General features: G+C 45.2%; 1 protein-coding gene across 3 annotated transcripts; it reads left to right on the forward strand.

Annotated features, from left to right (window-relative positions):
* The first annotated feature begins 76 nt into the window (after nt 1-76).
* Pofut1 (protein O-fucosyltransferase 1) lies at nt 77-25,093 on the forward strand. Of its 3 annotated transcripts, none has more exons than XM_090352160.1 (7): nt 77-278; nt 1,743-1,864; nt 5,964-6,146; nt 8,124-8,236; nt 14,730-14,922; nt 18,092-18,331; nt 21,271-25,093. In XM_090352160.1, exons 1-7 carry the CDS (start codon nt 146-148, stop codon nt 21,457-21,459), a joined length of 1,173 nt encoding a protein of 390 aa, XP_090208286.1. In that variant the 5' UTR covers nt 77-145; the 3' UTR covers nt 21,460-25,093. The 3 variants fall into 3 exon arrangements, with proteins under 3 accessions (XP_090208286.1, XP_090208285.1, XP_090208287.1); XM_090352159.1 differs by having other exon boundaries at nt 80-278; nt 18,089-18,331; XM_090352161.1 differs by lacking the exon at nt 21,271-25,093 and adding an exon at nt 19,879-20,142 and having other exon boundaries at nt 80-278; nt 18,089-18,331.

Raw genomic sequence — 25,093 nt, forward strand, 5'->3', positions numbered from 1 at the left:
CTATGGTCCCGCCCGCCCGCGGGCTAGAGCGGCCGGGGCAGCGCGCGGGCGACGCGCGGGGGCCGCCGGGAGCCGGGCGGACGCTCTCACCCCCTCCTCGCCCTCCCTCGTCGCCGCCGAGGCGCGCTGGGCTCCCGGATCCGACATGGGCGCCGCCGCGTGGGCGCCGCCGCCCCTGCCGCTGAGCGCCTCTCTGTTCGTGCTGTTCCTGCCGCTCCCCGGGATGCCCGCGGGCTCCTGGGACCCGGCTGGTTACCTGCTCTACTGTCCCTGCATGGGTAAGGCCTCCTGAGCCCTATGAGCACATGGAGAAACTGAGGCCGGGAGAGGCGAAGGCACCTCCGTGAGGCACCCTGACAGGCCTTGACAGGTCCAAGAGAGAACCCCAAAGTGGGGCAGGACCTGCTCTTCTCTTCCACTCGAAGGGGGGGGGACAACTGTGCCCCACCTGGCATTTGACAGATGAAAAAAATCGAGGCGTGACGTGCGCGACGTCTGAGGCCCTGGAGACGCAGTCGATGTCACTGACCCCACGCGGGCTCCGGGCTTTGCTTTCATTCATTCACCAAATGTTTGCGGGATACCTCTGCTAGGCCTGGTGCTCAGGTGCTGGGAATACCAGGCGCATAAGACCGATACACCTCATTCCCTTGTAGATTTAGATGGGGAAGATAAACATCGATATGAAATAATTACATAGTTGTAGAAGGTGAAGTCTGGAATATAAAGAGAAGAAAAAAAAAATCTACGGGGCCAGTTGAAAGGTTACAATATAAGTCAAGTGGTACTCATCACTGTCAAAGGGATGCCTTCCTAAATAAAGCCCTGCAGTGGCTTCCAGACCCCTTCCTAACCATGGCCTTCTGTGCCCTACCTGAATGGACTCTGCTAGTTATTTCACAACTACCGTCCCCCCTGACCCTGCAGGTGCAACCACACTTATCTCCTTTCTGTTACACACACACACACACGCACACACAGATCCCTAAGCTATTCTCTCTTCCTGGAATCTCCTCCCCTTTACTCACCACCCTTCAAACCTCATAAATGTCACCAGGAGTGGGACTCCACGGATGCTGCCCAAATAATCTCTTCCCTACTATTTCCTGTCAGCAAACTTTTTTTTTTGCAATTATCCAATTGTATCCATTTGTTTTCATGTTTAATATCTTCCCAGATGGCACCATGAGTGCCTTGAGAGTAAGCACTTTGTCTTTTGCCCAACCTGAAGTCCTAACATCTTAGCACAGAGCCTGGCACGTTTGTAGCCTTTTGGTAATATTTGTGGATGTGGATCTAGAGATAACAAGAAAAGATCAGAAAGGTTCCTGAATTTGGCAATCAGGCAGTGGTACCAAAGCTAGGAAGTAAAAGAATACATTTGAGGAAAAGTGAAGTAATTAAATGGAAGGTGGAAGGCAGAAAAAGAGGAGTATGGAGGAGAAAGGATCCTAGTGCATGGCATTGGAGATGCCATTTCTCTTTGGAGAAAGAAGAAGAGTGCTCCTGGCTCAGGCAAGGGCAAAGACAATGGATGGAGTGGTGATTTTAATCTGTTGAAAAGATGGAAAGGAATCTAGAGTGGCTGAGGCAGAAGGAGCAGGTTCTACAGGGCCTTGGATGCCAGACTTGCTCTCATGCTGCCTGCATCTCCCCTAGCTTTCCTTGGTGTCCTGGTTCCACATCCTCGCTGAACCCTGAATATCCCATTCTTTGCCTCATGCCCAGTGTACCATTTCCAGGGCGCTTTGGGAACCAGGCTGATCACTTCTTGGGCTCTCTGGCATTTGCAAAACTGCTGAATCGCACATTGGCTGTACCTCCATGGATTGAGTACCAACACCACAAGCCTCCCTTCACCAATGTGAGTATTCCCGCTGACCTTGGCTTGTCCACTCTGTCTCGGTTGTGCTGATCAGTGCTTAACTCCAAGCTTTCCTCTTGGTTTCACCTCGTGAGTAGTGGATCGTCACTGTAAATTGGTCCTCTGAGCTTGCCCTTCTTACTACCCAGAAAATCTTCCCTAGAATCACAGTGGCTGACATGCAGCACCTGCCATGTGCTGACACTATTCTGAGCATCACATGAGGATTAGCTCATGTTTCCAACATCTTATCCCTACAAGGAAACTGAGGTTTAGAGATGTTGGGTCACATGCCCCAAATCCCACAATTTGTGGGTAGTAGAGCTAGAATTCAAGTCCATGACTGACTCTTCAGCCTGTGACTCGAGTCTAAAATTTCTATTTCTCTACCTTCTGTGCCTTGTCATTAGACAGTAGGTGATGGAGCAGGGCGCCAGTGGTTTATACCTATAATCCTAGCTGCTCAGAGGCTGAGATCTGAGGATCACAGTTTGAGATCAGCCCAGGCAAGAAAGTCTGTGAGATTCTTATCTTCAACTAACCACAAGAAGCTGGAAGTGGAGCCATGACTCAGGTGATAGAGCACCAGCCTTGAGCACAAAATCTCAGGGACAATGCCCAGGTCAAGAATTCAAGCCCCAAGATCAGCACCTACACATATAGAAAAGGTAATGGACACTAAGTTTTGAAGAAGAAACTGAGGCATGTTTTAGTTAGCAATGTGTCCAAGGCCACAACTCAGCCAGTCTGACTCTAGTGTCTCTTCCTCTCATCCAAGGATTCCCTTGGTGAGGCATGCTCAGTGCCCTCCTCTAATTCCTAGCTTATCCTTTTTTTTTTTTTTTTGTCAGTTGTTGGACTTGAACTCGGCCTGGGCATTGTCCCTGAGCTCTTCATCTCAAGGTTACTGCCCTACCCCTTGAGCCACTTCTGGTAGTTAATTGGAGATAAGAGTCTCATTGACTTCAGTGCCCGTGCTGGCTTTGAACCGTAATCCTCAGATTTCAGCTTCCTGAGTAACTAGGGTTACAAGTGTGAGTCACCATGCCCAGCCCTAGCTTATTCTTTTGTCTCCCAGTGGCCCTGTGTCTTTTATCAGAGTGTATCACCAAGAAGGTAGAAGTAGGAACTTAATACCTACTGAATCAACTTAAAAAAATTGAATAGATGCCAGAAATTATACTTAGTATATTGAAAACACTGCATGTCATTCTTACAGCTTTTTTCTCTCCATACCTGCATTTGACTATTTCCCCCCAGTGTTGTAGATCAAATCCAGGGCCTCATATATATTATCAAGAACTCTTGCCACTGAACTATACTCCTAGTCTGGAAAAGGCTCTTAACAAATTAAAAAGCAGAGTATCTCAGATCACACCTTGGCTTGGTCTCTTAAGTATCTGGTAGCTTAAGTAAGGTACTCAACCTTTTTTTGCCTCAATTTCCCTCTGTTTCATAGCTTAATAATAATTCTCACTACTTCCTATGCAGAGGATGGAATGAATTGCTGACAGCAACATGCCTTAATGTTGTTACATGCATCCCTCTTAGAACCAGCTGAGCTTCTCAGTGTAAAGAACCCAGGACAGAGGAAGTCCTCAGTTCTAGGTCTGTTGGTGTTGTGATTTTTTTTCTTTGTTTTTCTTTTGGCTTGCTATGTAGACATTGCCCATGCATCAACCTTTGGCTCACTTGCTTTGTTTCCTTGCCATCTTAGCCAGGTGTCACATTAAGTCTCTACTTCCTTGCTTTCTATGGGTTTCTCAACTTGCCCTACCTGGGCTCCCCTTCCCCACTGTGCTTGTTCTCATCCATGTCGCCAGGGAGCTTAGAATCGCTAAACCCAGGATTCGTTTCTTAATCTTGGTCTTATCTGGCCTCCCAATGGCACCTACCCTCAGGTTTATTTCCTTTCAGAGCTTCCCTGCTCCCCTGGCTTCTAGGATATGACCTGTTCTGTCCTCTCTGCTTTGTCCTTGATGTGTTGTCCTAGGGGCTCGTCTGTCTTCACCTAGTGTTGGGCTGTTGGTGTGTCCTCCTTTGTTTGCTGTCAGCTCTGTGGCTCCAGATGAATCAGCTAGGTTCTATACACTTGGGTGTCTTCGTAAGTAAATTGGAGATGTTATATTTCTGCTTCTTAGAATTAATTGAGAATTAGATCCTTAGGAAGGTGTGAGTGTAGCACCTGGTGCTAAGTCAGCCCTTAGTAAATAATACTTGCCATTGTCACCATGACTTGCTTTGCTGTAACTTTCTTTTCACTCTGTTGACTTTCTGTTCGTCTTTCATTATTCTCTATGTACCCCAAATTTATCTGTGATCCATCCTCTCTTTTCCACAGGCCTGTGTTTCTGACTGTTAAACTCGCAAGTCTAGTTGAATGTTCCACAGATTTCTCAGACTTACAAAGCTAGAACTGAGCTTGGCATCTTTCACCTCAAACCTGTGTCACTGTGTATAATTCCAGCCACCTCCATTCACCTGGGTACCAAACCAGGAACCCCAAAGTCATCCTAAATGCCTCCCCTATTATATATTCAGCCCTTAAACTCTCTACTTAGCCCTCCATTGTCTCTTCTACATGTTCAGGCTGCTCACTCTCTCACTGAGGTATGTATGAAATGCACAATGAGTATATGTTAAACACATGCTTGAACAAATACAAGGACCTTTGCAGTAGCCTTCTATCCTCCCTCATCTAATCTTACCAGCAGTCCATTCTTTCCTCTGCCACCACAGTAATCCTTCAAAAAAGGCCAACCTTGTATTATTTTTGCTGAAAATTGTTCAGCTGTAATACCTCTATTTTTTATTTATTTATTTATTTTTTTGCCAGTCCTATGGCTTGAACTCAGGGACTAGGTACTATCCCTGAGCTTCTTTTGCTCAAGACTAGCATTCCACCTCTTGAGCCACAGCACCACTTCTGACTTTTTCTATTTATATGGTAGTAAGGAATGGAACCCAGGGCTTCATGCATGCTAGGCAAGCACTCTACCACTAAGCCACATTCTAGCTCCAGTACCTCATTGTTAATAGTTAAGGTGCCCAGTCTGTTCATTGGAATAACAATTATGTATTCTAGAAAAGTGCGTAGTTAAGTCACTTTGGGAAATAGTATTCTCCATTCTCTATCCTACCATATTTGCAGATTTGGCACAATAGCATATTAATGGCCCTCAAAAGTCCTGCTGCAGTAAGAAACCAGTTGTAAACAGCATTCCTCAACCAGGCTCAAATCTTTAATCTATTTAGGATTAGATTTTATCTCCCTCAAGTAGTAGATTAAGGTAGAAATTAATCTACTCAAACCTACAGGTATTTGGGGGGCAGAAATTGTTAGATCAAACCGGGTACCAGTAACTCCTACCTCTAATCCTAGTTCCTCAGGAGGTCAAGATCTAAGGATTGCAGTTGGAAGTCAGCCCTGGCAGAAAAGTCCATGAGACTCTTATCTCCAATTAACCACCAAAAGCTGGAAGTGGAGCTATGGCTCAAGAGGTAGAATACTCTGAGTGTGGTGGCACATACCTGTAATACCAGCACTTGGGAGGCAGAGGCAGGAGAGTTTGAGGCTAGTTAGGGTTACATAGTGAGACCCCCAACAAAACCAGAGCATGGTGGCTCATGCCTGTAATCCTCGCTACTCAGGAGGCTGAGATCTGAGGGTCAAGGTTCAAAGCCAGCCCTAGCACAAAAGGATCTGAGTCTATTATCTCCGATTAACCACTAGAAAATGGGAAGTGGGGCTTGGCTCAAGGGTAGGGCAGAAGCCTTGAGCTGAAGAGCTCAGGGACAATGCACAGGCCTACTTCAAGCCCCATGACCCACCAAAAAAAAAAAAAAAATCAGAGCCAAAGTACAAAATGAAATAAAACCCAAAACAGTATGCACAAGGCTCTGGGATTTAATTCCTCAACAAGTTCAAACTAGATAGTCCCTTTGCCACTTTAGGCACCCATTCATCCTTATCTAAAAATTTCTTATTGCCATGTTGTCTGAGCTTTCTGGGTCTTAGCATGTATAATTTTAATGAGTGACTAAAAATTAAGCTGAAAGAACCTCTGCCTCTTCTTTCCTTTTTTTTTTTTTCCTGTAGCTCCATGTTTCTTATCAGAAGTACTTCAAGCTAGAGCCCCTTCAGGCATACCACCGAGTCATCAGCTTAGAAGACTTCATGGAGAAGCTGGCACCCACCTACTGGCCCCCTGAGAAAAGGGTAGCCTACTGTTTTGAGGTAGCAGCACAGAGAAGCCCTGATAAGAAGACATGTCCCATGAAGGTAGGTCCTGGGGGTCTGGGGGCCTTTCCACCTGTTCCATATCCTTTGGGCTCCTGAGACAACATGATCACAACTTGTGGGGAAAGGCACCCAGAGGGTTTACAGTAGAAAGAAGTTTTAGTCTATTTCTGACCAGGGTTAGCAGTTTTACCCTGTTTCTCTAAGCCTGTAATTCTACCTACTAGTCCCTGCTCTGTCTTGCTTAGAGGTTCATGAAGCTAGGCCTAAGAGTGCTGGTAAATACTCAATACCACACCAGGAATAATAACTAATGCTTATATGCTACACTATGCATCAGGTATCTTGGTAAGAGCTATCTTTCTCTCTCTCTCTCTCTCTCTCTCTATATATATATATATACACTTATATATGTATATATTTATATATGTGTGTATTTATATGTTTATATACACATATATAAACTTATTTGAAGTCTAAATTTATACATATTATATATTACACATATATTAACTTATTTAGTTATCAAGTAAGTTAATATGTATAAATTTAAAATGTAGAAATCTGAGAAGCTCTTGTCTTCTATACTGCTCCCTTATGAAGCAGTACTCATAAGGGGGACCCTGTTACACAGAGAGGACACTACATATAGCAGAGAGGTTCAGTATTTTACCCGAAGTCACACAGCAAACATAACAGAACTGGGATTCAACCCTAGGTAATTTGACTCCATTGTTCACCTTGTCTTTTTTTTTTTTTTTTTTTTTGCCTGGGCCTTGAACTTCTGGCTTTTTCTGTGTATGTGGTACTGAGGAATCAAACCCAGGGCTTCATGTATGCTAGGCAAGCACTCTACCACTAAGCCACATCCCCAGCCTACATTCACCTTCTCACCTTGATCACTTTCTTGCTCTCATCAGGTAAATGAGAAGATGTCATATTTCACCAGATTTGTAAGGTTCTGACACTTTGAGAATAATTGAGTCCTCTAATATGCCTTCTGTGTATTTTGCTGTAGTTTAGGGGAGTGGCTAGGGTCATTGAACAATTTGAGAAGAGATACCTAGCATGTAACCCCAGCACTGCTCTTAGCTGCTAGGTGACCTTGGGCACATGTCCTACTTTCTGTAAGCCCTTACTTCCATCTTTAAAATGAGGCCATTGAACTGAGTCCTGGTAGTTCATCCATGAAATCCTAGCTATTGAGGAGAGTGAGATCATTCAAAGTCAGCGTGGGCAGACAAATCTGAGAAACTCTTATCTGCAATTAGCAAGCAAAAAGCTGGGAATGGAGGCATGGCTCAAGTGATAGAGTACTAGTCATGAGTAAAAAAGCCCAGCATGAGGCCTGAGGTCAAGCCCAGAACTGGTAGAGAGAGTGGGGGGGAAGGGAGGGCAGGGAAACAGAAGGGGAGACAGAGAAGAGGAAGGAGAAGGTAGGAAATGAGGGCGTTATGTTGTCCATACTTAAAAGTCTGTTGGAGCTTTGGTTCATGGGTCCAACCCAAGGTCCACTCCTTTCCCAACCCCGGCCCATACCAATGTTATGAGACCAGTAGGATGTGACATGTGACCAGAAAAGATTCCCTCAAACACTGGTGAATAGGGGCCAAGATTGTGGCCTAGTGGTAGAGTGCTTAGCATGCATGAAGTCCTGGGTTTAATTCCTCAGTATCATATACACAGAAAAAATTGGAAGTGGTGCTGTGGCTCAAGTGGTAGAGTGCTAGCCTTGAGAAAGCCCAAGGACAGTGCCCAGGCCCTGAGTTCAAGCCTAGGACTGAAGGGGGTGGGGATGGGCAGGGGAGAAAACAAAACTACTGGTGAATAGTCTACTGGAAACCAGAACAGAAGCCAAACACTCTCCTCAATCCCAGTCAAGGGAGTTATTCTGTGAGGGTTTCATCCTCTATGTTTTGTCATACCACTCAACCTTTCCACCTCTATCTGCAGTGTTTTAGCACCATCCCCTTGCTTTCCTTCCCCCTCATAGAGCCATCTACAACTCTCTTTCTGCAGGAAGGAAACCCCTTTGGCCCATTCTGGGATCAGTTTGATGTGAGTTTCAATAAGTCTGAGCTCTTTGCTGGTATTTCCTTCAGCGCCTCCTACAAAGAACAATGGATACAGAGGTACTTGAAGCGGGCAGTAGTGTTGGGTTCAGGGAGGAGCCTGGGGGGCTCAAGGGCATCTAGCACCTTCTTGGCCTTCTCTCTCTACCCCACCCAGATGTATGAGACCAAAGGTGTAGGTGCTCTGTCTGTTGAACTTAGGATCCCGTGTGATCTGTTCCCATCTCAAGGCCTGACACAGTGGAACATTGACCTGCCATGAGATTGAGCAAGTTTTCTCCACTGATAAAGGATGTCATAAAAAGAACATTGTGCAGTCACGTGCATCTCGATTTCCTCCTCTAGGCGTGAGAATCACTCCCCTGCTGCCTTCTTCTTCTCAAGGTGGAAATTGGAAGCAGCTCCTGGAGAACAGCTTTAGGTGTAGACTGAAAAGTGATGTCACCTTCATAATTACTGGTTGTGCTTTATTAATTGTATGCCAGTAGGCTCTATTAAAATATAGGTTAGCAGGGCATAGGCACAGGCTGTGAAATATTTATAGAGCATCTGTCATGTGTGAGACACAGTATTTAGAGGCCAAAGGTGATGTACAAAAATGAGGAAGGCCCAGTCCTGGCCTCCAGGGAGCTCCCATCTCCGTGTAGAGGCCATGGTCTACTTACTATTGGTGATGTGGCATAGCAGGAAAGACCCTAGCTTGGATGGCAGCCTGGAGGCTGGATGGAGATTTAGCTCCATGAGATAGCAGTGTGCGAGGCCCTGGGTTCCATGCTCAGTACTGCAAAAAAAATTTTCTGTTTTAGAAGTTAGATTGGAGGAAATGGTGATGTAACTCAAGTGGTAGAGCGCTAGACTTGAGCTGAAGAGCTCAGGGACAGTGCCCAGGCCCAAAGTTCAAGCCCAACCCTCCTCCCCCCCCCAAAAAAAAAAGTTGGTTGGATTAGGAGGCAAGAGTAAACTAAAATTCAGGTGTGTTCACAGCACTTGATATTTAATATGCTAGAGATAGACTAGTGGATGTAGAGAAGTAAACACAGACCTAAGTATAAGAAATACCTGAATTCTGCCCCAGGGGATTCTAAATAAGCCACCCCAGCTCTCTGGCCTATTTTGTCCCTGGTTTAATAGAAATAGCACTAATGGTATCTGCCTCTTAGTACATGATATATATGGCATGTAGTAGATTGTAGGTGTTATCCACCACCATCTGCCTTGGTTTTGGTTTTGGTTTTTATTTATTTATTTTTTTTTGCCAGTCCTGTGCCTTGAGCTCAGGGCCTGAGCATTTGCCTTTAGGGGCTTTCTCAAGGCTAGAGCTCTACTACTTGAGCCACAGCACTACTTCTGGCTTTTTTCTATGTATCTGGTACCCAGGAATCAAAACCTGGTCTTCATGCATGGTAGGCAAGCACTGTACCACTAGGCCAAACTCCCAGCCTGGTTTTGGTTTTTAAAGAAAGAAAATTGGGTCAGGCACTGATGACTCACACCTATAATCCTAGCTATTTAGGAGGCTGAGTTCTGAGGATGGTGGTTGAAAGCCAGCCAGGAAGGAAAGTCCATGACACTCTTTGTCTCCAAAGAGTCTCAAGAAAAAAAGCTGTAAGTGAAGTTGTGGCTGAAGTAGTAGAGTACTACCCTTGAGCAAAAAGAACTCAAGGACAATGTCCAGGCCTTGAATTCAAGCTTTGGGACTGGCACAAAAACAAAACAAAACAACAACAACAAAACCAATACTGCTTATTGTATCCAGGGCTTCACACACGCGAGGCAAGCACTCTACTACTGAGCTACAACATCCCCAGCCTCAGTTTCAATTATTCCAGTGAGGAAGCTGAGCTCAGTGAAGTTAAATAACTTTCCTAAGATCATAGAGCTATTACATGGTTAGCTGGTATCTATGCAGATCCTTAATAAATAATGCTACTACTTACTTCGTGCCCACATTGTTCTGAATCCTCACAGGAATTGCTTCATCTTCTGTCCACAGATCTGTGTTGTCTTTACACGTAAAGAAATGGAAGTCCTTTCAGGTAACATTTGAAAGGAGCTTGGCTGGGGATGTGGTGCTCCCATGGGTGCTCAGATAGTACTAGTTTCTTCCTCCTCCACCTCCTGACAGCCCAACCTGGTCTTTCTAGTAAGGCCCCTGAGTCCCTCTCATTCATTCATTCATTCATTTATTTATTTATTCTAAAAAAATGTTTATGGTACATACTCTTTGTTTTTTTGCCAGTCCTGGGTTTGGGCTCAGGGCCTGAGCTTTGTCCTTTTGTTTTCTCCAGGCTAGAGCTCCACCACTTGAGTCACAACACCACTTCTGGCATTTTTTCTATATATGTGGTACCGAGGAATCGAACTCCGGTCTTTGTGCATGCTAGGCAAGCACTCTACCACTAAGCCAAACTCCCGGCCTGGCACATGCTCTTTGTGAAGGCCTGAGCTAGCTTTTATTACTGTTATGTAGCTCAGAAGAGAAAATCACTAACTCAACCACTGGCATGCTCATTGGATGAGGAAATGGGACTGAGATGGAGAAGTCAAAAATTTTGCTTCCATCAATTCCCAGCTGTTGGAACTTCAAATGTTCTTTAGGCACTTTGTAGCTGTTTCCTCATCTGTAAAAAATAGTAATCATACCTCACCTAGCTCTTACAGAAGGCAAATTAATTAATATATATCAAGCAATCAGAATACTGCCTGTCATGCAATAAGGTTCAATAAGTATGGCCACTAGACAGAAATTAAGTCTAACAAGCCAAGTGCCATACAGGGCCAGGCTGTGACTTCTTGCTTACTTGGCAGAGGAATAGGACTGAGTGTGTGGGAATCATGCTGAGTCCCAGCAGCAGGAGGGGCAGTTGCCAAGTATATCAGGGTGCTTAAGGCAGCATTAGAAAAGTGGGATGGAGAGTCCTCCCCAAAGAGCCTGGGAGTAGCTGCTGACCTGGAGATTTAGAAGGTGCTTGCTCAATGACATGTTTGAGGTGGGTGTGAAGAATGAGGAGCACATCCACTGTACCATTATACTGTTAGTGAAGAACTGAACATCTCACAGGTAGACAGCAGGAGGGCGATAGACAGGTAAACTGTGAACACTGAGAGGCACTAACAGGACAAGAAGCTTATTTGATGATGTGGCCCCATCTTTTAAACTATTAAGTAGGATGTTTAAAAAACTGAGCTAAAGGGCCAGGAGTTTGGCCTAATGGTAGAGTGCTTGCCTAGCATGCACGAAGACCTGGGTTCCATTCCTTGGTACTACATACATAGGAAAAAGCCAGAAGTGGAGCTGTGGCTTTAGTGGTAGAGCTCTAGCCTTGAGAAAATCCAAGGACAATGCTCAGTCCCTGAGCCCAAGCCCAGGACTAGCAAAAAACAAACAAACAAAAAACAAACTGAGCTAGAGGGGCCAAGAATTTGGCCTAGTGGTAGAGTGCTTGCCTAGAATGTACAAAGACCTGGGTTCAATTCATTGGTACTACATACACAGAAAAGGCTGGAACTGGTGCTGTGGCTCAAGTGGCAGATCTCTATCCTTGAGAAAGCCCTAAGCCAGTGCCCAGGCCCTGAGGTCAAGCCCCAGGACTGGCAAAAAAAAAAAAAAAAAAAAGAGGCTGGGGTGGGTGAGAGTTTGGCCTAGTGGTAGATTGCTTGCTTAGCATGCACAAAGACCTGTTTTCAATTCCTTGATACCACATACATAGAAAAGCTGGAAGTGTTGCTATGGCTCAAGTGGCAGAGCTTTAGCCTTGAAGAAAAAGTCCAAGAACAATGCGCAGGTCATGAGTTCAACCTCCAGGACTGGCAAAAAAAACAAAAAACAAAAAACTAAGCTAGGGCTGGAAATATGGCTTAGTGGATAAGTGTTTGCCTAGCATGCTTGAAGCCCTGGGTTTTATTCCTCAGTACCACATAAACAGAAAAAGCCAAAAGTGCTGGGCATGGTGGCTCATGCCTGTAATCCTGGTTACTCAGGAGGCTGAGATCTGAGGATCACAGTTCAAAGCCAGGCCAGACACTAAAAAAAGTCTGTGAGACTCTTATCAGTAATTAACCACCAGAAAAGTGATACTGTGGCTCAAGGGGTAGGGCTGAGGCCTTGAGCTGAAGAGCTCATGGACAATACCCAAGCCCAGAGTTCAAATCCCAATCGACCAAAAAGAAAAGCCAAAAGTAGTACTGTGGCTCAAGTGGTAAGAGTACTAGCCTTGAGCAAAAGAAACCCAGGGCTCAGGCCCTGAGCCCCAGGATTAGCACAAAAAAAAAAAGTTAAAAACAAAACAACAACAAAAAAAAAACTTGAACTAGGGCCAAGCACTCAGGAGTCTGAGATCTAACTATCACAAACGCAGGCAGGAACCATGAGACTCTTACCTCAGAAAACTGGAAGTTAAGCTGTGGCTCAAAGTGGTAGAGTGATAGATAGCCTTGAGCAGAGAAGATCAGGGACAGGATCTAGGCCCGGAATTCAAGCTCCATAACTACCACCACCAACAACAGAAAACAGAATAAAACGAAAGAAGAGATACCTCCTGTACCTTTCCTTTTCTTCTTCTTTTTTTTTTTTTGTCATTGTCATTGTTTTGTTTTATCACATATCTTACTTTTCCCCTATGGTAACATTTTTTAAAGCTATAGTACAGGATCACAACCAGGATATTGACATTGATACAGTCTGCTTACCTTACGCAAATTTCCCTTAGTACGTGTGTGTTTAGTTAGGTGCAGTTCTATCACAGGTGCAGGTTTATGTGTCTACCACCACAAGTAAGATTCTGAATTGTTCTTTCTATCATCATAAGGACCCTTGTGGCCAGTTTATAACCACACCCATCTCTTTAAATACATGGCACCTTCAGCCATTTCTGTTCTTTGCTCTGTTTCACCATTTCATTATTTAAACAATCACAGCATGTGTCTTTCTGGGATTGGCTCTTTTCACTTAAGATAACTCCTTGAGAGTCATCAAGTGTTGGCTGTCTTGATAGGTTTATACCATCCCTTGGTTTGGATGGTATAGTTTATTGCACTACTACTTGTTGAGGGACATCTGGGTTTTTTCCTATTTGGAGCTACCAAACTTCATTGTGAATAAAGCTGCCATGAAAACTAGTGCCCAAGTTTGTATGTGAATATAAGCTTTCATTTTTCCAAGATAAGTGCCCAAGAGTACCATTGCTGGGTCATATAGTAATTACATGTCTAGTTTTATAAGAAATTAACTGCCACTCTCAGAGTGTTTATGAAAATATTTCAACTAGCAGGGGCAAGTATTCCAGGAAAGAGAAGTATGCAGAGATCTGCAGTTTGAAAGTACATTCGAGCTTATTGAGTGACAGCGTGTTTCGTATTGTTGAGGCAGTCTGGGTTTAGCTGAAAAAGGAACACAGTGTACTACTTAGTCAAAAAATATTCACTGAGCTGGGCTTTGGTGGCTTACACGTGTAATCCTAGCTACTCAGGAGACTGAGATCACAATTCAAAGCCAGCCCAGGTGAGAGTCCATTAACCACCAAAACGCTGGAAGTGGAGCTGTGACTCAAGTGGTAAAGATCAGCCTCGAGGACAAAAGCTCTAGAGTAGCACCTAGGCCCTGGATTCAAGCCTAGAACTGGCACAACACACCACACACAATTTTTTTTTAATTTTTTGCCATCCCTGGGACTTGAACTCAGGGCCTGAGCACTGTCCTTGGGCTTTCTCAAGGCTAGTACTCTGCCACTTGAACCGTAGCACCACTTCTAGCCTTTTCTATCTATGTGGTACTGAGGAATTGAACCTGTGCCTTTGTGCATGCCAGGCAAGCACTCTACCGCTAAGCGGAACTCCCAGCCCCTTTTTTTTTGTTTGTTTTTAACTGAGCTCTCACATGTGCCAGGCTTTTGACCTAGATGCACTGGAGGCACTGCCAAGAATCCTTGGTCCAGCAGAAAAGACAGATACAAAACAATTGTGAAATGCATATTGTACATATGGGGAAAGAGAATCTGAAGAGAGCATGATGGAGGCATCTGCATTCTTCAGTATATCTCACAAAGGCTCCTCATTTTACCTGGTCCCTGCTCATAGTAGGCAATCAAATATCTATTTGATAGGTGTTGAGTGAATGATTTAATCTAGTGTGCACAGTCCCTGTGAGTGGGGCTTGTCACCTCTATGAGCACCTGTATATCTTAGTCTTGCCATGTGGGTAAAAGAGCAAAGGCTTGGTCCAGACACCCCACCCTGGAGTGAATTACCACACCACAGATTAGAAGCCAGCATGACATATAAAAGGTTGGAATGCTCTACTGTAAATTTTTAATTCTTAAATAAGCAAAGAAGGCTGTAAATTCCGTGTGGCGGGACAGAATTGCATATTGTGCCTGTTGTCGCCACCAAGATTTCTTATCAGCCCGTTGGGATTTCACAACCCCTTGTGCCTTGCAGTTACAAGGGCCCCACTGCAGGGTCTCTGGAGCATGGTGCAATGCCATCTTTTTCCGTGGGAGTGGCAGCCAGACTCTGAATCCTCTGTCTGACTTCTCTTCATTCCATCTATGCCTAGATTTTCTCCAAAGGAACATCCAGTACTTGCCTTGCCAGGGGCCCCAGCCCAGTTCCCTGTCCTGGAGGAACACAGGTCGCTCCAGAAGTATATGGTGTGGTCAGATGAGATGGTGAAGACAGGAGAGGCCCAGATCCGTGCCCACCTCATCCGTCCCTATGTGGGCATTCATCTGCGCATTGGCTCTGACTGGGTAACTTCCCCTTCCTTTCTCTAGCCGATTCTGATAGTGTCTGAGTAGCATTTATCCCTGTGGGAATCAGCCACTGGTCACAGCCTGGGCAGAAAACTTTCTCAGCCAAATCTGTGGGATTGTGTCTCATGATACTCCTGAAGCAGACATGTGATTCTGGAGTACTTGCTAGCCAGCTTTCATTTGTTTTTGTTTTTTTTCTTTTTTGTTTGTCATGGGGCTTGAACTCTGGGCCTGGGTGCTGTCCCTAAGCTCTTCAGCTCAAGGCTGGTACTCTACCACTTGAGTTACAGCGCCACTTCCCTGGCTCTCATTTTAACAGCTACCATTTGTATCTTTATTTTGCAGATGGATAAGCTGCTAGTCGGCTAGATCCTGGCCAGGCAGTAAACTGGAGAGAGGGCTAGAGCCTCTGAGTTTTCTGTTCTAACACAGTGGGTAGCTATGAGGCTCCTTGCTCAAAAACAAGCTAGGGCTGGGAATGTGGCTTGGTGGTAGAATGCTTGCCTAATATGCATGAAGCCCTGGGTTTGATTCCTCATTACCACATAAGGCAGGAAGTAGTACTCTGGCTCAAGTGGTAGAGTATTAGCCTTGAGCAAAACAAGTTCAGTGACAGTGTCTAGACTTTGAGTTCCAGGACTGACAAAACAAAACAAAAAAAAACAAGCTATGAGAGCAAAAGGCTCACTGTTGGACTAGTTGCCCAGCTTGTACCAAGGCCCTGAATTCCATCCCCAACACTGAAACACACATATTCTCACACACACACAAACAAAACAATGAAGGGAGGTGGGGTTCCCAAGAACTAGAGATGTCATCCTTCCAGAGTTTGGAGGCTGCTTAAATGTGCAAACCCTCTATAGATTATCACACATGGGAAAACAACAGAATCAGTACAGATAGTCTTCTTAATTTATATAAGAAAATAGTGTTAGAAATGTTTGTTATTAGCTGGGTGCCAGTTACTCATGCCTATAATCCTAGCTACTCAGGAAGCTAGCTCCTGTAGGATCATGGTTTGAAGCCAACTTGGGCAGAAAAGTCTGAAACTCTAGCAAAATGCTAGACTAGAAGTGTGGCTTAAGTTGTAGTGTGCCAGCTCTGAGCAAGAAAACCAAGTAAAACTGTGAGACCTACAGTGCGCCTATGGGTCACACCTGCAATACTAGCTATTTAAGAGGCTAAGTTATGAGCATCAGAGTTCGAAGCTAACCCAGGCAGGAAACTCAGTTAACCACTGCGATTAACCATATATATATGTATGTGTGTATATGTGTATGTGTGTGTGTGTGTACACATATACATGTATATACATATATATGTGTGTATGTATATATACACATACATGCACATATAATCATATATAATTTATATATTATATCAAATATAGAATAATATAAATATATGATAAATATATATTATATAATATATAGCTCCTGAAATGAAGCTGTAGCTCAAAATAATAGAGTGCTAGCCTTGAGAACAAAAACTTAAGGACAGTGCCCAGACCCAGAGTTCAAGCCCCAGGACTGGCAAAAAAAAAAAAAAGGTGCAAGACCTTGAATTCAAGTCCTAGTACCAGTCCCTCTCTCCTCCTCCTCCCTGCCAGCCCCAAAGAGAAATGCTCATTGTTGAAATTTTTTTTTGACAGTCCTGGGCCTTGAACTCAGGGCCTGGACACTGTTCTTGGTCTTTCTCAAGGCTAGAGCTCTACCACTTGAGCCACAGCACCATTTCTGGCTTTTTTTCTAGGTATGTGGTACCGCGGAATCAAACCCAGGTCTTCATGCATGCTAGACAAGCATTCTAACACTAGGCTAAACCCACGGCCCATGAAAATTTTTTTATACAGAAACAAATTAAATTAAAATTTACTTGTCATCAATTGATGAGGTAATCTCACACATCCTAGACTCTTCCTCTCTCACAAGGAAGAGGAGACAGATTTAGAATATTTTATGAGTTGTTACACCCCAATATTCAAGTAATAGCCCCTATCTATGCTTTTTCAGAACAAAAGAAGATAAAAGATGCTCTTTTTTCCTCTAGAATAATACCAATACCAGATAAAGTCAACTCAAAGTGGTAGTCATTATCTTTGATGAATATAGATACATAGAGCCCAGGTCAATTTTTTTTTTTTTTGTGCCAGTCCTGGGGCTTGAACTCTGAGCCTGAGCACTTTCCTTGTGCTTTCTCAAGGCTAGAGCTCTACCACTTGAGCGACACCACCACTTCTGGCTTTTTCTACGTAGGTACCAAGGAATCAACCTAGGTCTTCAAGCATGCTAGGCAAGGACTCTACCATTAGGCCAAACTCCCTGTTCCTCAAGTCAAATATTAAAAAGTAAAAATAAGCCAGGTGCCAGTGGCTCATGCCTGAATTCTTAGCTATCCAGGAGGCTAAGATCTTAGGTTCCAGGTTCAAAGCCAGCCCAGGCAGGAAGGTATGTGAGACTTTGAACTGTAATTAATCACCAAAAAGCCAGAAGTGGAGCTGTAGCTCCACCCCAGGACCAGAACTAAGAAAGAAAGTAAAAATCAGTAACAAGCTAAGGCATGCACAACTCAAAATGTGTCCCTGGAATACAATGAAATTCACAATATTTACACCAAAAGAAGAAAAATTGTAAAATCATCTTAGGAAAGGATAAAGCACTTGATAAAGGTCAACTCCCATTCATGGTTTAAAAACAAACAAAAAAAACCCTAGCCAGTCAGGAGTAGAAAGGACTTACCTTAACTTGATAAAGCCTATCTCTGGGACCCATAGCAAACAGCATACCTCAGCAGGAGCTATCACAAGTGTTTCCACTGTAGTCAGGAATCAGATAAGCCTGTTCCTTCTACACCACACTGTTCACAATTCTGGAAGCCCCAGATAACTGCATGACCAAGAGAAAATGCAGATCTACAGACCCCACTGTTACTGTTTCCATGCGTTTTCCCCAATTTTAAATGCAGTTTTTGTTTTTATATTGCTGAGTTGGGAGTGTAGCTCGGTGGTAAAACACATGCTTAGCACATATGAGGTCCTTCATTGCTTCCCCCAAACCCTGTACTAGACTCCTTCTATTCAGTTTTTCTTTTTCTGCTAATAAGTTCTTGGTGTCCAGGGCCTTTTCTGCTCTCACTTTGTGTGTGTCCCTTTGTCTCCCCATAGAAGAATGCCTGTGCCATGCTGAAGGATGGAACTGCAGGCTCTCACTTCATGGCCTCCCCACAATGTGTGGGCTATAGCCGAAGCACAGCAACTCCCCTCACCATGACCATGTGTCTCCCTGACCTGAAGGAAATCCAGCGGGCTGTGAAGCTCTGGGTGAGGGCACTGAATGCCCAGTCAGTTTACATTGCCACAGATTCTGAAAGCTATGTATCCGAGATCCAGCAACTCTTCAAAGAGAAGGTAGGCATGGGCCAGGAGGGAGTGCAGTGAGGATGAGAGGAAGGCCTGTGCAGGTCCCAGAACCCTCACTTCCTTTTCTCTCCCCACCAGCATTATTCCTACACCCTTCCTATTCTAATCCCTTCCTTCCTCCCAAACCAGGCTCAGACAGCTCTGCAGAGCTTCCCTCTCTTCCCCCTCCTCAGCTAGTTGCTCCTGGACTTTTTTCTGGGAGCTCTCATGGGCTTTTCTCTCTTCTCTTGAGAGACGCTTTCTAAGTCTAGAAAGGTAGATTAATAGTAGAAGTGTGTGCTTTTCTAATAGTAGACCTCAGTGGTGATGAATACAGGGAAAGAACCTTTGCGTTTAGTAAATGTTTAAGGAAGTACATGGATAAACAGCAGACATGCATGACCAATGTGAAGAGAAGATAATGAGTATCAATAAGATAATTGAACTAATAAGCATTCAAATAGACTTTGTGGAGCTGGGTGCTGATGGCTCACATCTGTAACCCTAACTACTCAGGAGCCTGAGATCTGAGGATCATGATTTGAAGTCAGCCCAGGTAAGAAAGTTCATGAGACTCTTAGCTCCAATTAACCAGTAAAAGCTGGACTTGAAGCTGTGGCTCAAGTGGCAGAGCTCTAACCCTGAGCAAAATTGCTCTGGTACAGCGCCCAGTTCCTGAGTTCAAGCTCCAGGACTAGACAGAAACAACAAGAGAAACACTTTTCAGAGTGAATGAAAACTATCAGTGCTAAGCAGATCTTAAAGACCATGAATGGGAGCTGTTTATGTCATTGTGCTCCTTTCTCTAACTCCCCAGACAGAAAGTTCTGGTGATAGAAGTGCTGGGTCAGTGTACATTCTGTCCCTTGACTTCCTGTTTCCTAAGAAAAGCTGAGAAACCCTAAAGTCTTCTCGTTCTAGCCTGATCATAACAGTGAGGAGGCTGCTATGTTGTATGTATCTGAGGAAACCCAAGCCCCAAGAAGGAATAGAATTTACCCAAGAGATCCCAGAGCTAATTTTAGTGGGCATGACACAGAGTGGGTAAGTTTCAGGCCATGGGTAGAATTGTTTGGGGGATTTTGGTCATGATTAAAACTGGTATTATTTCTTTGCTATAGTCCAAATAGCAAGGTGATGGTTTTTTGACATCAGAAGTCTCAGTGGAACAGTAAAACACTTTGAGCCCAGCTCTGCCCACACCCCCACCTCTGTATGAAGTTGAAGCATTTGGAGAGTCCCAGGGAGTTTTTCTGTGAGCTTCAGCATTGATGTGTTTGTTACGCCCTGAGCTTTTTGCCATTTTCTATTTCCTGTTCCTGAACCAGTCTCTTCACCCTTCTCCTGTGCTCCTTAGCCCTTCTTCCCCAGGCTCAGATCCCAACCCTCCTTTTGAACAAAGCTTTGCTCCTCCACTAAGCTGGACCAGGGCTCAGGCAGGAACACTGATGAAGGAGCTGTGACCCTGCCTTCTGAGCTCACAGTATAGACTCACGAAGAGTCTGCAGATGGGAAGTTGGGGCATGGTTCATTCGGTCGCTTTGTCTCTACCACAGGTGTTTATTAAGGCAATCATTCACTAGAATGGGCCTAGCCAGCTCAACAATGGAGAGCTAGCTGAGGCAACTCCAGTCCCAACCAGATGCAGGACATGATGGTAAACAAGAGTCACTGGGGAGCAAAAATTCCAAACGGAACCATGTATAACAGTGGGGCAGAAAGAAGGCCTACTTCAGGCTAAGGACCAGAGAGGTGAAAAGTGAAGGATAGATGGGAGCTATAGATAGAGAAAGGTAGCATTTGTAAAGGTCCTGGGGGAATAGAAAGAGGGAACCTAGCAGATTTTGGGTTTTGGTTGGAGCTCTAGGGACAATTGGGAAGGGGAGGGGCAAGCTGAGGTAGAGCTGGTTGAGAATGTCATACTTCTTTGTCCTTATCTGAGAAGTGATAGGGTACCATTCAAGCATATTCAGCTTGGTGGGCAAGAAGGACAGGGAAGCTGGGTGCCAGTGGCTCATGCCTGTAATCCTAGCTACCCAAGAGGTTAAGATCTGAGGATCAGTTTGAAGCCAGCATAGACAAAGTCCTTGAGACTGTTTCCACAAAAAAATAATAATAAGAAGAAGCCAGAATGGTGCTGTGGCTCAAGTGGCAGGGTTCTGGCTTTGAGCAAAAGGAGCTCAGGGACAGTACCAGGCCCAGGGTTCAAGTTGCCCTCTACCCTCCTACCCTCCACCCCCCCCAAAAATAAATAAATAAATAAAAGGACAGGGTAAGATACCATGGGAGGCAGTGAGGAGCAATGGAGAAGCTGTCAGTTACTCAGGTGGAAGCTGGTGACTGGCTTCAGCAGGGCCATCACTCTCACGATAGGTCACCTTTGGGAAGAGTCTAGGGTTGATTAGGCAGGACTTGGTGCATGGGAGAGGAAGACGCCAGGCCATGGAGTTGGATAGTAGACATTGTCCATTCTTTGCTCCAGGCTCACCAGGAAAGAGCTTTTGTGAAAAGCAGAATGGGAGCTGAGCCTTGAGATTCTGTTTGTGTTTGGTTTTTGGCGCTGGGGATAGAACCCAGGACCTCAGGCCTTCTGAGCTTATGCTATACTCCTGAGCCATACCTCTAGTCCTAGCCAGGATTTTAATAGATAAAGAAAAGCCATTGCAGGCAGAGGGAACAACACAGGTGAAGCTGCACAGGTGGGTGTGAGGCCTGTGAAGCAGAAGCTGAAGGAAAGGGCACAGGCTGGGCCTAAACAGCTGGGCACACGGCTCTGAGACACCCAACCCCATAACTCCAAACTCTACCCTTCCTCTGTATATAACCTTCCTCTAGTCTGTACCCTCAGCCGAGGGGTGGCGGGTTAAAAGTGTGGCCTGTGGGCCTTGGCCAACCTGAAGTAGGCCATGTCCTGTAGCCATATGACTAACATTTTGCCCCTTCCACAGGTGAAGGTGGTCTGCCTGAAGCCTGAGGTGGCCCAGACTGACCTGTACATCCTTGGCCAAGCTGACCACTTCATTGGCAACTGCGTCTCTTCTTTCACTGCCTTTGTGAAGCGGGAGCGGGACCTGCAGGGGAAGCAGTCCTCCTTCTTTGGCATGGACAGGCCCCCTCAACTTCGGGATGAATTCTGACACTGCTAGAGCCTGTCACCAATTTGAGCTGTTCCCCACCTCCCAGCCAATCCTGGAAGCCAGAGGTGTTCCCAAGGCTGCAAGCTGCTCTTCTTGGCTGCCAGAGGACGGCCTGTGTGAGGAGGCTGTCCCATCCCCGGTTTCTAAATGTGCTGGAAGTCAGTGCCTCTCCTCCCCTCATGTGCTTCCTGCTGCTCCTCCTGGGGATTCTCACTTTGGCAAAGCAGTCCAAGCTCTGTCCTGTGGCCTCTCCGCTTAGAGCAGCCTGGGATGCAGAATTCTCTCAGAGAGATTTTTGTAATTTTGATACTAGGTCATGTTTACCGGAGAGCTCTTCTGTGTTTTTAAAATTAGTGAAGTCATCTAGGCACTGGTGACTCACACTTATATTTGCTACTCAGGAGGCTGAGACCTGACAGAAAAGTCTGTGATACTCCTGTCTCCAAAATAACCAGTAGAAAGCCAGGCTGGAGGCATGAGTCAAGTGATAAAGCACCAGCCAAGCAAGGAAGGGTGTGGTTCTGAATTCAAATACCAGTTTCAGGGGAGAAAAAGTCAGTGAAGTCTATTAGTATAGGTACCTCAAGTGACCTTAACTGACTTTGGGTAGAGCCCAAGCTTAGTGGATATCTTTGTCACTTTCCAGGTGTCCCAAAGTGAGTCTCAGACCCATCCCTGTCACCTGCCCAGCAAGGGAATTCTTACTCTCAGTGGTTGGCATTGTACTCCCCTCCATTGTAAACTATGCAAATGGGACTACCAGATATGGCGCTGCCCATCGATCATGGCAGTGCTTGCAGATCCTTCTGGGAGTTGACTGCCCCTACAAACCTGTCACCAGAGGCATCAGTGTGCACCACTTAGTGGTCAGGGCTCTCACCCCCTCCAAGAGCCTGTGAGTAGGATTCTGCCTGTTCTCCCAGCCTCCGCCCTGCAGCTGCAGCCCTCAGAGGCTGCTTGTTCACAACTGAACATTCACCAAGCTTCTCACCCATACAAGTTTAGGACCCAGAAGCCACCTGGGTTGGAAGCAGCTTTAGCCCCTGCTCTTTGATAGGGTGTAGGTGTTGCAGTCATGAGGATATTTTTCTCAGATGCTGCAGTTCTCATAGCCCACGACTCCTGAGAGCCTGTAATGTTTTTTGTGTTTCTAAATTTCACCTCTTTAACACCTGAGTCTCTCCCTTGCCAGTCAGTCTTCCTCAGTCTGTGGCCTTCTTAGGTGGCCTGAACTCATCCTCCTTGATGAGATATGGCTGCTTGGTCTGGGGCAGACCAGGCCAGAGGTCACAGGAAGATCTCCAGTCCCAAAGTTGGCATTTGCCACTTAGAGCTGCTGCCCAACTCTTACCCAGGAAAAACTACACAGAAAAAGGCATTGTAGGGCATTTCTTCCCTCAGGGATAAACAGTGCAGTGTTTTAATCCTGGGTGGGCTCAGAGGAAGAGATGGCTCATCTGTGCCCCCTCCAAGGGCAGGGCCAAAACAAAGGAGCCTGTATACCTGCTGCCTCCCTGAGCTTGGGCATTTTGTTCTGTGAGAGAGGGCAGGGGGCTCATGCTGCATTCAGCTGTACTTGTGAGCAAACACTTTGACCAATTTCCACCCTTGTAAAATAGTGATAAAACCAGCCAGTTGTTTCAAGACCAAAAAAGCATATATGTAAGAGTGCATTGTAGCCGGGCACTGGTGGCTCACACTTGTAATCTCAGGGGGCTGAGATCTGAGGATGACAGTTCAAAACAAGCCCAGGCAGGAAAGCCTGAGACTCTTACCTCCAATTAACTGCCAGAAAACCAGAGGTGGTGCTGTGGCTCAAAGTGGTAGAGTGCTAGCTCTGAGCAAAAGAGCTCAGGGACAACATGCAGGTCATGAGCTCAAGTCCCATGACAAAAAAAAAAATAGAATAAAAGCATATTGTAAACCTGAGAGTTCCAAATGCATGGAAAGAACTGTGAATCCATTTGACTGCTTTGCCTTGGACACCTCCTCCACACCAGCCACTATGCTTGCCAAGTGCTTTGTGGGCATGCTCTAGTGCCACCCAGGTCCAGCGAGCAGGAACTCTTATCCATCTTTTTCTGCACAAGGAAAAATGCTTGTTTCCCCAAAAGGCTTTGAGCTGGTGACGAAGCCAAGATTTGACTTCTACATCCAGTTCTTTTATCCAGTGCGTTGCCTCCAGCTCCCAAGACGTTCTGCACAAGGAGTGCACTGTGGGAATGACCAGCTTCTCCCTGGATTTCCACAGTGCCACCATCAGGTTTCGGAGGAAGAAGTTACTAACTCAAGAAGTACATTGCATGCCTGTAATTGCAGCCACTCAACAGGTAGGATTGCAGCTTGAGGTCACTTCACCTCTGTCCGAAAGTGAGACCCCTATCTCAACAAGTAAAGCTGGGTATGGTGGTACATACCTGTCATTCCAGGTACATGGGAGGCATAAGTAGGATCAATTCAGGCCAGTCCTGGCAAAAAAATATTACAAAATAAAGCCAAAAGAGCTAGGGGTATGGTTGCTTAACAAGCACGAGTCTCTGAGTTCAAATTCCTTCCACCAAAATAAAAAGGAAAGAGCTCGTGTGAAGGTTACAATTTCCTTGGGTAGTTATTTAGTGCTGGGTTCTGGTAGGTACAAGGATACAACAGAGAATCAAGTCTTTGTTTCTTTGTTCTCAAAGCATTTTCCTTCTAGAAGTGGAAGTTATAATAAACAAGTGTTAAATTAAAATAGCTATGAACAAAAATGAAGAGTATGGATGCAGAGAGGAGCTATTTTAATTTTAACAAGTTTCCTTAATTGGGGAAGAAGCACACTCATTCAGAGACATTCAGAGACAGCTGAAGAAACAGTTTTTGCCAAGGCCCTAAGGCTGGCATGTGTACCTAAAAAGCAGCACAGAAGCAGAGCAGTAGATGAGGGCAAGCAGGTGGCACTGTCATAACCCAGAGGACTAAGGTATAGACTGGCTGTCAGAGATATGTGAGAGCCTTTGGAAACTTCTGGATAGGGACAGCTGTGTCTGATTTACATCTGTAAAGGGTCCCTCCAGAGAGGAGGAGTGAGAGCATCGGGCCACAGTGGGGTATACTCATGCTGCCTAGACAGGGAACCACTCTTCTAGGAGGCAAAGACCAGTGTTTGGAAGGAAATGGTCTAACTCTGAATCTATGAAGTTATTTTTATAACTTAGGGGGTTTTTTTGAAGATAGAGATCTTTGCATCGTTTTAATCATGCCATATATATAATGTAATGTCTCTTTATACTTAATAGTATGTCATATTTTCCACCATACTCTGAATAAATGATTCTAGTCATAGAATTCCATCGATGGTATCTACACTTTATTCTATTGTGAGGTCTTAATGTGTTCCCAGTCTGTTGTTTTTGAAAAAAAAAATGTGTAAAGACTTTTCTATATTTAAAATATGCATTGGGCTGGGAGTTTGGCCTAGTAGTAGAGTGCTTGCTTAGCATGCACGAGGACCTGGGTTCGACTCCTTGATGCCACATACATAGGAAAAAGCCGGAAGTGGTACTGAGGCTCAAGTGGTAGAGCTCTGGCCTTGAGAAAGTCCAAGGACAGTGCTCAGGCTCTGAGTTCAAGCCCAGGACTGGCAAAAAAAATAAAA

The sequence above is a fragment of the Megascapheus bottae genome, chromosome 18 (assembly GCF_031878675.1).
Source record: "Megascapheus bottae isolate mThoBot1 chromosome 18, mThoBot2.hap1, whole genome shotgun sequence".
NCBI lineage: Eukaryota > Metazoa > Chordata > Mammalia > Rodentia > Geomyidae > Megascapheus > Megascapheus bottae.

What these genes read in the sequence shown, in the direction of transcription:
- Pofut1 (XM_090352159.1), top strand. Translation starts at nt 146, where the DNA reads ATGGGCGCCGCCGCGTGGGCGCCGCCGCCCCTGCCGCTGAGCGCCTCT. An exon ending in AAAGAACAATGGATACAGAG is followed by an intron (nt 8,237 to 14,729) that starts GTACTTGAAGCG and finishes ATCTATGCCTAG; the next exon opens with ATTTTCTCCAAAGGAACATC. An exon ending in AGCAACTCTTCAAAGAGAAG is followed by an intron (nt 18,332 to 21,270) that starts GTAGGCATGGGC and finishes CCCCTTCCACAG; the next exon opens with GTGAAGGTGGTCTGCCTGAA.